Raw genomic sequence first — 14,239 nt, forward strand, 5'->3', positions numbered from 1 at the left:
CCAATGGACGATAGGGTATGGCGGAGCCCCTAAGTGCTCGAGGTCACGCTGTTCAGCTTACGACAGAGGAGCTAAGGCGGCGCCAGACGTCGTTACCGGTATGTTTACATTTATCATTCTGTTAATTATTTTATGGTATGCTTTTGCATATGTTTCTAATAGGTACCTACTTAGTGAATTCGTTGCCTGCTCTTGTGTTATTCGACTCGGGAGTGAGTCGGTCCTTTCTGTCTCGGTCTTTTAGTAGGGATTTTGATATGACCCTTAGCGAGTTGGAGTGTCTGTTATGGGTTTCTATCACAAACGAACATGGGATTTCTGCATCCAGAGTGTATCAGGGTTGTGTCTTGGAGTTTTTTGGGTTGTGTTACCTGATTGGTTTGATTCCTATTTCCATGGGGGATGTATACGTGGTAGTAGAAATAGATTGGTTGAGCAGGTTTGGTGCTATGACAGACTACGAGGGTCAGCGAGTAATAGTTCAAACCCCATGTGGGGGAGAATTGGTTATCTATGTAGAGGATACGAAGATTGGGTCAGGTTTTTGTTCGACGGCCATGGGCTCGACAATACATTCAACATGGTTGTATGGGTTATTTTGCCTATGTGGTTGATAAACGGGTTGGGGAGCGGACATCAATTTTGTATGTGTCGGTTGTCAAGGAGTTTGCTGATGTGTTTCTGGAGGAGTTACCCAGTGTGTCTTCCGATAGGCAAGTTGACTTCAGGATTGACCTAGTGCCAGTTGCGACTCCGATTGCCAAGGCTCCGTACCGTTTGGTACCACATGAGATGCATGAGTTATCCTCTCTGCTTCAGGATCTGTTAGGCAAGAAGTTCATCTAACCGAGCAGTTCGCCATGGGGAGCATCGATATTATTCGTCAAGAAGAAGGATGGTTAACACCAAATGTGCATTGATTATCGGGAGTTGGACAAGTTGACAGTGAGGAATTGTTATCCTATTCCACGTATTGACGACCTCTTTGATCATTTGCAAGGTGCATCTTGGTTCTCCAAGATCGATCTAAGGTCGGGGTATCACCAGGTGAGGGTTATAGAGGAGGATGTGGAGAAGACCCCATTTCAGACTTGTTATGGTCATTACGAGTTCGTGGTGATGCCATTTGGGCTCACCAATGTGCCTTCAGTGTTTATTGTTTTTATTGATGATATCTATGTGTATTCCAAGACCATAGAACAACACGAAGAGAACCTTTGAGAGCTTTTGGGAGTATTGACCCCCCAGAGATCAGAAGTTTCTTGGGTTTAGCAGGATATTATCGGAGATTGATCCATGATTTCTCCAAGATTGTTGTACCCCTCACTTGTATGACGAGGAAGGATAATATATTTCCGTTGGGGCCTGGAGCAGCAGACAATGTCTGAGACACTACGATGGATGTTATGTGAGGCCCCCGTGTTGACCCTTCTAGAGGGTGTCGAGGATTTCATGGTATTTTTTTGATGCATCCATCACTGGTTTCGGGGCGGTTCTTATACAGAGGGGGTGAGTGATTGCATATGCTTCTCAGCAACCGAAACCACATGAGGCGTAATATCCTACTCATGATCTGGAGTTGGGGGCAGTGATGTTTGCCCTCAAGATTAGAAATTATTTGTACGGGGTCTGATGTACCATTTACACGGATCATAAGATTTTACGATATCTTATGGATCATCCGAACCTGAACATGAGACAACGCAGGTGGCTTGACGTGGTCAAGGATTATGATTGCGAGATCTTTTACCATATGGGTAATGCAAATATGGTCACATATGCTTTAAGCCGCCAGTCGGTTGGATCTTTGGTTCGGGGCATGTGTATGAGGATATCTATTGATTCTCCACTTTTGGATTTGATCAGAGGGGCACAGACAGAAGGAGTCAAGAAGGAGAATTGGAAATAGGAGAGGATTAGGGGTGAGATCGACAGATATGTCACTGATAGTCAGGGATTGTTGACCCGATGTGGTCGGGTATGGGTTCCGGTTTCTAGTGGGATCAGACAGATAGTTTTGGAAGAGGCACATAAGTCTCTATTTTCGTTATACCTAGGAGCCACCTAGATGTATCGGGATTTGAGACTAAGTTACTGGTGGTCGTGTATGAAGAGGGAGATAGTTTGGTATGTTGAGATTCACCTAGATTTATCATGATTTTTGAGTGTTACACTTCAACTTTTTGTTGTTTGTTCATATGTCAGGTTTGATTATGGCAATGAGAAGGTTTGTAGTTGTTTGTATTTTCTTGGCGAGTTGAGAGGAGAGGGTTTATGTTAGGGTTTAAGCACTACAATATGTGATAAACGATGTCAGTTACAGTTTCATAAACTCAAAATGAAAAAACAAAGACATAATCAATTTACATGGTTCACATGATCAGAGTGATAAGCTACGTTAAGGGGCGAAAATAAGAGAAATACTTTTATTGATATTGTCAAATGGCTTTTGATACATTAGGTTACATGAATTTTGTGCATTCTCATCAAGCACTTGGAATTTAAAACCATACACAACTTCAACTTCTCCACAATCATCACCCTATCAAACATGTTTGCTGGATTCTTCATACCAAGGATTATCTTCAGACTAAGACTCTCATCACTTACCAGTTCTCAGATAAAGTAGTATCTCATATGAACCTATTTCGTCAAACTGTTAAACACTAGATTCTTTGCCAAATTGATTGCACTTTGGTTATTACAGTGTTATACACAATCTCCATGTTGCATCTAAAGTTCTGACGTGAAGTTATTCAAACATATAAGCTCTTTGCTTGCTTCTACAATCACCATGTACTTTGTTTATGTGGTTAAAAGAGTAACACTCACCATGTACTATGTTTATTTGGTTGAAAACGTAACACTCTTCTGTAGCCTAAACATCCAACTAGTATCGATACTTACGGATGTTAACGCATAACCGATTGTGTTCTTTCCTAATCCATACAACCCTCAAATCAGCATAAGCAAACGTTCTAAAGCCAACATTTCATTCTGAAGCATAAGGTAGCCTCATTAGTACATTTCAAGTAGCGTAACAACCACTTGACACATTCCTTATACTCCCTTCCTAGATTAGACATAAACCAACTCACTTCTGATGACAAATTTTATATTGGAACCAACCCATGAAAAATTCCATGACTTTTTTTGTACTTTAGGTAGAAGTGTTATGCAACAATGAAGAATTGTTGGGTGAAAAAAAATTATGATTAAACAATATAAATGAATGAAAAATCAAAAAGTTTAAAAAAATGAACGAAATTTCAAAATAAAAAACAACATTAAAGATATTTATTCTAATAAAACGTAAAAAGATAATTTTAAATAAAAAATTATTGATAAATAAATAAAATAATTATAATATTTGTATGATTTAAATAATTTAGATAATATATTTAAAAAAATAAAAATTATTTTTATACCTTATCTATATTAAATTATTAAAAGTAAGGGATTAAAAAAAAAACAAAAATGCACAAATAGTCCCTATGGTTGGCTGAAAATTGCCACTTTGGTTCAAAAAGGGTTGGACTAACACTAGAGGTCTACACTTTTCATTTTGTTGCGAGTTTGGTTCAATTTGGTTTTAACTATTTTATAATGACGATTTTGCCCTTGATATTTTCTTTTCAGTTTTTTTATTACAAAAATTAAAAAGAAAAAAGAAAAAGAAAATACTCTCTCACTCTCCCCCCCCCCTTCTCTCTCTCTCTCTGCAAATACAAACACACTTAAGAACACACAATGAAATTTAAGAACACATATTCATATTCATGAACATATACACAAACACTCCATACTTTTTAGGTTTATTCTTCAAACACACACACACTCAAGAACACATACACATAATCATATATGATGAAGGGTTTTCTGATGAACATATTCAAGAAGACGAAATCAGATCGAGTCATGGGTCTCAGATCTCCTCCCCATCCTCACGTTAAAGGAATCCCTAGCGTTGCCAAGCCCTGACGTGAAACTCTATGACCCGATCATCGTTAACAGCGATAACGAATCAAGATCTAGTATGGGGCCGAAGGCGGTGACGACTAGAGTTTAGACTTGTCCCCCCTCGTCGTTGTTCTTAATATAGATCTATCCAGCCATCGCGTTTCTCCTTGCTGCCACCATCTCTGAAACGAATCTGTAACAAGTTAGGGTTTGTAATGGTGGCGAGCTAAAACCCTAGTAGTGGTGACGCTGAACTCAACCTAACCGACTGAGGTTTGGCGACTACCATCTCTTTACAAACCCTTTCTCAAATTTTACATAGACGAATTGGCGCTGAACTCAACAGCTGTCCTTCTAGTTTTTTAAAACCCTAGCTTTTCAAATCTGTTGTGGCGTTTGTGTGTATGTGTGTTTAATCTCTCGTTGGTCTTGTTCGAACTTGTATTTGTGTGTGTGTGTTTGTGTTGAATATGTTGAAAAGTCGATGGATGTTTGTGTTGATCTGTGTGTGTTCATCAGATTTCATTTTTGTGTGTGTATGTGTGTGTTCATCTGATCTGATTTTGTGTGTGTGTGTGTTCATCTGATCTGATTTAGGTGGAGATGGAGGTGACAAATTGTGGTGGTGGCGGACAGTGGTCGAACGGTGGTGGGCGGAAGATATTCTTGGGTGTTCTTGAGGAAGAAGAAGAAGATGGATGTGTGTATGAGAGAGAGAGAGTGTGTGTGTGTGTGTGTGTATTTTATAAAAAAAAAAACTGAAAAAGAAAATATCAATGACAAAATTGTCATTATAAAAGAGTTAAAACCAAATTGGACCAAACTCACGACAAAATGAAAAATTTAGACCTCTGATACTATTAAATTTTTTTTGGACAAAAATGATAATTTTCAGCTAACATGAACCATTCGTGCAGTTTAGTGGAGAAAAAAAATAGTTCTAAGAAAATAAAATGGTAAGTGGGGTTAATCGAAGATTTAGTGATTTTTTTTAAAGATTTTCATTTTTCTTTTTGCCAACGAAAGTAGGTTGCTGTGACATGAACCCCTTTGCTAATAGTATTTTTTTTATAGGAATCTGGTGTAAGCTGGTCTTCCGTTTTAGCGTAGACCAGCGAACGTGGCAAGATCAGGTAATTTATCCACAAGATTTCCTAGAAAATGACTCCATGAACGCACATACAAAAGATAAGATACATACCCCTTACTCTAGTCCGACTGCTAGTTATAACTTTCGTCTTCTCCCAATCCTATCCTTCACTGAAGGCAAACGTTCTTCACTTCTCGTCGAGTAAGAACACCAAACCTAAATCTATCTATCATATGTATGTGTAATTTGAGTTTTGAAATGTTGTTCCTTTTTGCAGAGCGATGGCTGCGGCGACAGCGCTTAGTTTTAGTTTGGTTGGAGCTTTTAGAGGACTTTCGTTTGGTTCAAGTTCTTCATCTTCCTTCTTCAAAGGAGATTTTGGATCGGTTCCCACTGCTCGTAAGATTTCAATTTCGCTCCCGATAAGAACCCCATTGACGATACAGAATGCGCACAAAAAAGGAGCTGGAAGTACAAAGAACGGTCGTGATTCAAAAGGTCAGAGGCTTGGTGTTAAGATTTACGGAGACCAACTTGCGAAGCCTGGCTCAATCATTATTCGACAACGCGGAACAAAGGTATATATACGAGCTTCGTTTACATGAGATTGCTTTGAAATTGTGTGAAATTGATGTAGTTTTTTCTCGTAGATGTAAGCCCTAAATCAAGTATATATACGCACGCATGAAACCAGCCATTAGTACAAAGGAAGGATTTCTTTTGCTCAATCATCACTCAGTTTGTGCTAAAAAACCAACATGTGTTTTAACAGTTCAGTTGGACCTGAATCATATGAATAATGTATGAGATTTGATGTGTAAAACAGAATATATGTTCCCTCTTCCATCCGGAACTAGGCGGGCAACTATAACTTAATCATATTTCTTTATGCCCTTATATTGAATCAGGGACCCTGTCTCTCATAGGGTAAACTGAATCATATTTCCTTATGTGATGACAATTCACAAAGAGCTGTTGGAGCAATTTGAGCTAAAAAGCTATTTGTGAAGTCAATGACAAGCGGGACATCTGGATATGAGCCTATTATAGTCGGTTGAGTTGAGTGGCTGGATGTAGTTGAATACTTTGTGTTTTGGGAACCTTTTATTGAAATCTCACAGTATGTGTGTTTGGATGAGTATAAACTTATTGGCATGCATTAGATGTTTAGAAATGGTGAACATGCCAAACTGTTTATCATTTATGGTTGGTATTAATTAATCGTGTGTGTTACCTTGTATAGTTCTATGGAGATGGAGTCTTCTTGTTTGAGGTTAAGTATCTTAAAGCTGACAGAAGATACTTGTATTACTCTACAGCTAACTGACCATTATCTTGATGTTTTGTACAATTAGTATTGTGTTAATGCTAATTCTGGTAACCAACTATAATTTTTGTCCGGGGTAGATCACTAAAGATTTGTTAGCCACTCTAGTCTAGCCCCTAAAAGACTTGAGTTGAAGCCTTCATTAAGAGTTTTTGGTTTCTTGTCCAGGTGCATCCAGGGAAGAATGTTGGGATTGGCAAAGATCACACCATTTTCTCTCTAATTGATGGATTGGTGAAGTTTGAGAAATTTGGACCTGATAGGAAAAAGGTGAAATACTTGTAATTTCTCAAACCCCATTTCAGCTGTGTGCTTTCATTTGATAAAATTTGTGTGTGTGTGTGTGTGCAGGTGAGTGTTTACCCGCGTGAAGTGCAGCCAGAAAATCCAAACAGTTACAGAAATAGGAAGAGAGAATCGTTCAGGCTACAGCGTGAACGCAGGAAAGCAAGAAAAGAGCTTCGGGAAGGGACTGCTGTCCAACCTCTGTTGGTGCTGGCTTCAGCTAAAGGAACTGTTACTGACACTGCCACTGCCACTGCCGATGCCAATGTTGATTGCTGATTTAGAATTCACAATGTAATCATGTTTCATGAGGGATGATAAATATTTGGACGAGGTCTGTATCACAGTTTACAAGTACTGATTTTTTTGTATGTGTATTATTTTCTGTGAAAATGGTGCCTGTAAAGCACTCTTAAGTTTTTCCCTACTTCGAACCATATTAAGCTTCTACTCTTTATTTGCCTACATGTTAAAAAGTTCTACTATTTATTAGCCTACATGTTAAAAAGAAAGCTTACAGCTTGTTTTATGCAGTCTTTCTTCTATTTTATACAATCTTTCTTTCACTTTTTGTGAAAGCAATCATGAAGACATATATAGGTTATACCCACCAACTATAACTGGTTTGCATTCGTTTGATTGTACCACAAGAAGTTGGTACATATTTTTTCATGTAAATCTCACCATTTTATAGATCAGTGGGTGATGTGGCATTTACATGGCAACAGTTGTACATGTTATGTCGAAGTGAACTTTTTATATATAATTGACTTTACAAAAACCTGAAATCATTCTTTTTACTTTATTTTATATAATCATCATGTTCCACCACCATCACCATTTTAAATGAAATTTCCACAGATTGAGCATACAACATGAACAACCATCAACAATCAGCATTGGCACATTTGGGGACAGGTTGCACAAGGCGAGAAGTGAAAAAAAAATGATGCAAACAAGTAAAACAAAAAGCAGATGATGTAAAAACTAGTATATAAGGTTCCACATTAAAGATTTTAAAGTATCAAAAAAACAAATCTCTTTCTACTTGAACATAATACCAGAAAAGTTCCCTACAATACATCATACTTCTCGATGTAAAACCATTTTCCACACAGCTAAACGTCCTCCATCCATCCCTTCATGATTGTATGACCTGAATAGCCCAAAAAAATGCACATGTTAGCCAAAATTGTGATGCAGATTCATTTGTCAACAAAACTTCTTTAGCTGCAGATATGTAATGATGTCACTCAACCAATATAAGATGCACATCGCAGATTCATGAAAATGCTCATGTAATGGACATTGAGACAAGGCCTATCTACTCCTAGCATCTGTCTTGACTGTATCTGTGCTATTTTGATAAAAAGAAAATCTTAAAAATCTACCAACAGACTGCCCAACCCTACTTGCAAAAGAAATTATTCACATTTTGATGTCAACTAGCTTGCTTCCGTTTTATACATACGCTTCAATCTCCTAACAAGTGTGAATACGTGTTTCTGATCCAATGAGATGCATGTTCAATTTCATTGCAGAGCAACATATCTAGGTGAAGTTTGCAAGAACCATAGCAGATCAAGCTAAATGACCAATACCTTAAGCGTGTAACCAACTTAAATGGATTGGTAAATTCTAAGATTAAAGAGATTAAAAAGATCGACTGCGTGAACAGATCAAATCCACACTTAACTATCAAGTCAAAATAACTCTGTTGTAAATGTAAATAAAGCAGAAAGAAATGAATTCACCTCTAAACAGATCCGACAATTATGTTGTTGATAGGGATGAAGATGAGCTTAACGAAGAACCCAACAAATCCCATCACCACGAAACCAATCGCCGTACGAACCGCTACCTTCGAGAATTCTGTAAAAGAGAGAAATAATATTGGAACCGACAACACGAAACCAAGATCTGAAATTGAAATGAGTCGATCAAAGTGTAATTGAGTAGTAGTAGCGCGTACCTTTACGATCAGGTTTGTGGCATCTCTTGACTAGACGGTAGCTATCCTTTGAGAACTCTCTCAATGGCTCGAAGACTGAATCCAAAGCATCCATTATCAATAGATCGAGAGAAATATCAGATCTGGAAAGAGAATTAGGGATTTGAATGGAGATGCGGAAGAAATAAGAAGACGAGAGCAAGGGTTATACGCGTTGAACCAAAAAACAATTCGCTCACCTTATTATCTCAATAATTACAAAAATGGCCCTTATTGTTTTACATATACATAATGGTCCCTTGAGGTTTTTTTTTTGGTGGTTTTGTTGAGATTCTCTAATCAATTTGATCCAAGTTCGTATAACATGAGCTTTGAACCTTCAAATTAATATTTTATCGTGCCCATAGTCATTCCAAAACATTAGCAACGTAATATTCTTGTGTATTGTAAGTTCGTCACTTAACATTTAACAAACAATTAAATAGATTAACATAAAATAATTTATTTTCTTAAAGATAAAATAAGAGATACGTTCAGTTGTATGAAAAATCAAAAAAAATATCCTACTTTTTTTCCAAAATAATTTTTATATTAAATTACTTTGAATTTTTGGATCATTTTACCTTAATATAACATGATAGGACATGAAAAGTATTAGTTTATTAAAGTCTCTAAAATTCTAAAAATAGAAAATATATGATTAGGTGATAGGATGTTATGGTACTCCTACTAAAGATTTTTAGAGATTGGTCTTATGGGGTAAACGAATTATATGGTTTATTTGCTTTCCACTCTAAAGCTACAAAATCAAAAAGACAAGGATCAAAATTGCCAATTTCTAATAGTTAGACACCTTTTTGTAATTCGTTATTTTAGTTGTTTACTTTTTTTCTTTTAGGTAGGCTGAACGTGGATGGAGTTTCGTCATCCTTTCCTTGCTGGCAATGCCACGATGGATAATACTGTACAGTCAGCACGTTGACGACTTCTAACTTGTTCTCTGTTTAGTGTTTAGTTTGTATCTGCGAGATACGATGCCGTATCGTTTACGTAATGTTTCCGTTATAATGTCTTTTATTTTATAATCAATATTCAATAGAGGTGTTTAAAATTTCTAATTCGAAATCAAAAAAATTATACAAATATTGCCTAAGAAAGGTATAATCAATAAGTAAACTATACTACCTTTTTTTCTAAAAAATCATATATTATATTAACATATAATAAAAGTTCAATACATATCGATTGAAGGCAAACGGGCAACAAACTGCGCTGCTAGCCCTTTCTGGATGATAAAACCAATTCTTTTGAAAACAATATTTGTGGATCTAGGAGATATGACATTAGAATACATGACCCGTTGGATTCTATTGATGAGCTCCACCGCTTCTGCTACGAGAAAACCAAATGTATCGAATGTAAAAAGTACAAACACATGTTGATTTTCTATACTACCTTTTTAATAGATATTTATGACTCATTTGAGATGTACAAATAAGGATTAGCTTTTTAACCGAAAATCAAATCAGAATCAGAATCGGCTAGGACCTTAGGGGTATTCAATGATATTCAATCATTTTTATTAGTTAAAAAAACTTCTCCTGTCCTAAGGGGGTGTTTGGCTTAGCTTTTCATATGCCAAAAGAACTTTTAGTTAAAGATCAAAGCCAAAAGATGTTTGATAAAGACTTTTAAAAGCAACTTTTGGATTTTGGATAAAAAAAAATCAACTTTTTGGAAAAGTCAAGAAAACCTGACTTTTTGTAACTTTTTGGAAAATGACTTTTGGCCTCTAAAAAGCTAAACCAGACACCCCCTAAGTCCGCAAACTTGTGTTGTTTTTATTATTATTTTTTATTTTTTATATAATACAAATATAATTTTCTGATTTTCAATGATATTCAATCCTTTTTATTAGTTAAAAAAACTTATGTGCATTAGGTTTCATGAAATCAATTAGAGCTATTTAAAAAAAAAAGCTCTATTTACTTCTTACAAAACTAAATTGTCAAAACCTCTAATTTTAGAAGTTAAAATATCTTGACTTATTCAAAATAATTTTGTAAACACTATTTAAAAATATAGCCTTTAATAATCAAGAGCGGTTCAGACCCAATTGTGTCCATTAACCCAAATTCCAGTTGTGACCGTTAACCCAAGTCATTAGTCGTTACCCATCCTCAAACTTTTAGTTCAGGATGTAATATTTTTGTGCTGCTTGGATAGTTGTAAGATCATGCAATCACTTTCCTGAAAATCTATTTACTCATTATACATGGTAATCCGCAAATAAATTCTTAGGATAATCTTACAACAAAAAACTTAAATTTATAAGCACAAAATTAAACAAGTGTTCGTATTTTATTGTTTGTAATCTTGGGAGAGTTAAAACGAGAAGTATAACAAGTCAATTTATGCTCATGATACTTATAAAAATGGATAACAATAACTAGAATAACTATTTTCGAAAGTTAGAATCAATTACTTCTTCATTAAACTTACAAGTCACAGTTAAACTTACAAGTCAGTTTTACCAAACAAATTAGCTCCAAACTAACCAAGTCGGTTCCAAACATACCAAGATTAAGTCAATCCCAAACCAAAGCTAGTCAAACATAACAAGACCAAGTCAATTCCAAGATCATGCAAGTTAGAAACCAGTCAACGAAACTGACCAGGACAGTCCCAAGTATGGGTATTAGCATTCTCCTATGCTAACCAAGTCAGTTCCTTAGCATGACTACCACAAGGTGTGCCCCCCCTCCTCCTCCTCCTCCTCCCCAAATGTTTGGCTTGCATGAGTCTATATGTGGGACACAGAGCCTTGTTCCCTAGATCGCTAGGCTTGTCTTGAATCGTTTATGGATCTGTGTGGGAAGAAGTCTTGTTCCCTTGGTCGTTCATGGGGTCGGTATGTGGATCAAACTCAACTTGTACTAGATCATTGTTTGAGAGACAAGCCATTTGGCAGTATATAAATTCCAATTACACCAAAATGATACAAGTGATACTAAAATCATCATCAACAATATGTGCACAATGTTTTCGTAACAATCACCTAACATTGTGATATAGTCATATAAAACACAACCCTACAAAAGAAACACTATAAGCAATCTATAAAAAAAATCCACATTTTCACTATTATAACCACCGACTGGATTCCATCGAACTTTTCATGGAATTGGATTCTACCCCAATTTAGGTACACTCAAAAGTGTCTCAAGATCCATGCACAATTGCACATAATATATTCTTACAAAAAACCTAAAACTCACAAATCTTTCTATAAGGCAACCAAATTTAAGTTGATTATAAATTTCCCTACTGACCTTCATTTCTTTGTTTCACGTTGAACAGATCGAGGTAGAAACGTCAACCCACGTGTATGGCGTCGACCAAAACTTACAACCGAAGGAGACGAATCTGAAGTAGTCAACTTGGAAACACCTGAAACAAGCCCATCAAGAGTCTCTTCTTCCACTTGCATCGCACTTGATTCCTCCCCTTCATCTGCCACATGTTTTTGTTTACATTGGTATTTCTTCACCCTTTCTTTTTTTGAGGGATGCGACTTTTTCAAAAACTCATATGTCGAAGGAAACTTATGCTTGTCCATTAGATGTTGATGCCGAGACTTGTAGCTTTTCAGCTTTACACCACACCCTTCAACAAGGCATTCATACTGTTTCAAAAGGAAAAACAACCAAACTTTATTATCCGAGGATTTTTTTTTTTTAATGAAATAAGATGAAATATTTACCATTGGATAACCTCGTGCTGCTTTTGCTTGAAAGAAGGAATCATGTGCCTCGGACACATGTATGCTGAGTAGGCGAGATGTGGGGTATACTCTTGAGCAGACAGAGCAAGAGGATGTGTGGCGTGCATTGTAATGATCTTCAAACTCAGTCAATGTTTTCAAGGTTGCCCCACAACCAACTATTGGACACAACACCTCTCTGGTCAAATAAATTTGTGTTAATGTTTTTCCTTATAGTAGTATTTTTGATAATATATATGAATGTGTAAGAGGAATGAAATTTGAAATTGTCATGTCAGGCAGTACCTGTACTTGTCTTCAAAATTTCTAATCTCTTGTTTTTCCTCTTCAGTTAAATCTAGTGTGATCTGGGTATCAAAATGAGAAAGAAATAGTTAAAATCTACCATCTGTTTCACATCATGCTAACCATGTACTTGGAACTTATCGGATACTAATAAACACACATTATGTTATGTTACATATTGAAGTTTTTTAGAGATGTGTCACTCATACATACAAAAATTACCAACCACATTAAAGCTAAGTTAACTGTTGGTCTATGCTACCATGCATATTGCATAAGTTTGTGAAAATAGGGGTTATGGCATGAATTAGCAACTTGTAGTTTTTGCATTAAGGGTGTACTTTTAGGATTTATATATTTAAAGCAATATCATCACTAACTTATCACCAACTCGTAGTTTTTCATCACCAATTTACGATCATTTTCAACAACAATTCATTTTCAATTTCCACCCATTTGTCATTTTTACACCTATCTATTCTATTGTTCTTTAATTCATCACCAATTTAATCCATACTCTGCACCACTTTATTCCCAGTTTTATCAAATATATGTCATATTCATAGGGAACTATATGATTACCTAAAAATCATAAAGAGAAATTCACAAACAAACTTTTTAGTTTTTGATCAATTACGCCATCCGTGACACGGTTGTCATGTCTGAATTCCAATAGCAACAAATGATTCTGGACATGACAATTAAACCGGTCGGATCTCTCATTGGTACATGTGTAACCTCTAATAAAGATTAGCATCTCAAATCTTGAAATCACATAGGGAAATTCGTAGAAATCAAATCACATACGAAACGAAGGAGCGGAGAGTAAAGGAACCTGTTTGGCGAGAAGTTCACGTTCAATATTTCCAGAAGCAAAGAAGGGATCGTCGGGGCCGAATCGGCGAAGAACTGGAAACCAGTACTGGAACTCTGACTGCAATTGTGTCTTTGTCTGCAAATGATTATCCACCATCATCATCGATGTGCTTAAATGATTATGGAAGCGACGATTGAACAGACAAGAGATTTTCCCAAATTCAACGGCAAGAATCGCTAGAAGCTGATGCTTCAAACCGCCTAATTATTCGGGTAAGGTGTTGCGGGTCGGGCGAAAGAAGCCCCGTTCTCCAACGGCTCTTTTCCTGAGAAAAGTGCAATCCAGCTGGCTAGTGATTTGGTACATATATATGAACCGGGTTAGGTACCAAACTGGTAGCTGGCTAAAGTCTCATTGAAGAGGAAAATTAGTTATGGGCCTATTGCAAGACTTTGGGTATAGTCACTGATGTCAAGGTAACGTTGGTTTCATTAGGGGTTTATGGATTTTTGGGCCATATTTGGATTCATTGATTATAATTGGGTTCGTAAGACGGACGTAGGAATTCATATTAGGCATTGTCAGTGTATGAAAAATAGGTATAAAATCAAAAAAAAAAAATTCACGGCGTGCAAGAAAAATAGGTGTTACCATTGCAACACCGGACACCACTATAGATCCGCCAATTTGGATTTGCAAGTTATAATCGTTTAAAACTTGATTTACCGATTTAATTTATT

At 36.4% G+C, this 14,239-nt stretch overlaps 3 protein-coding genes across 3 annotated transcripts; 1 reads left to right on the forward strand and 2 right to left on the reverse strand.

Moving 5' to 3' along the window:
* The first annotated feature begins 5,091 nt into the window (after window positions 1–5,091).
* LOC111888981 (50S ribosomal protein L27, chloroplastic) lies at window positions 5,092–7,112 on the forward strand. Its single transcript, XM_023885116.3, has 4 exons — window positions 5,092–5,251; window positions 5,328–5,628; window positions 6,546–6,647; window positions 6,729–7,112. Exons 1-4 carry the CDS (start codon window positions 5,130–5,132, stop codon window positions 6,939–6,941), a joined length of 738 nt encoding a protein of 245 aa, XP_023740884.1. The 5' UTR covers window positions 5,092–5,129; the 3' UTR covers window positions 6,942–7,112.
* Window positions 7,113–7,622: 510 nt separating this feature from the next.
* On the reverse strand, window positions 7,623–8,821 carry LOC111888987 (protein transport protein Sec61 subunit gamma). The gene is made up of 3 exons (XM_023885119.3): window positions 8,635–8,821; window positions 8,417–8,534; window positions 7,623–7,818 (listed from the first exon to the last, which is right to left on the reverse strand). Exons 1-2 carry the CDS (start codon window positions 8,726–8,728, stop codon window positions 8,419–8,421), a joined length of 210 nt encoding a protein of 69 aa, XP_023740887.1. The 5' UTR covers window positions 8,729–8,821; the 3' UTR covers window positions 7,623–7,818; window positions 8,417–8,418.
* A 2,927-nt stretch (window positions 8,822–11,748) lies between these two features.
* On the reverse strand, window positions 11,749–13,831 carry LOC111888971 (uncharacterized). Its single transcript, XM_023885106.3, has 4 exons — window positions 13,518–13,831; window positions 12,683–12,744; window positions 12,377–12,575; window positions 11,749–12,298 (listed from the first exon to the last, which is right to left on the reverse strand). Exons 1-4 carry the CDS (start codon window positions 13,659–13,661, stop codon window positions 11,948–11,950), a joined length of 756 nt encoding a protein of 251 aa, XP_023740874.1. The 5' UTR covers window positions 13,662–13,831; the 3' UTR covers window positions 11,749–11,947.
* Between the last annotated feature and the right edge of the window lie 408 nt (window positions 13,832–14,239).

The sequence above is a fragment of the Lactuca sativa genome, chromosome 2, assembly GCF_002870075.4.
Source record: "Lactuca sativa cultivar Salinas chromosome 2, Lsat_Salinas_v11, whole genome shotgun sequence".
Classification (NCBI taxonomy): domain Eukaryota; kingdom Viridiplantae; phylum Streptophyta; class Magnoliopsida; order Asterales; family Asteraceae; genus Lactuca; species Lactuca sativa.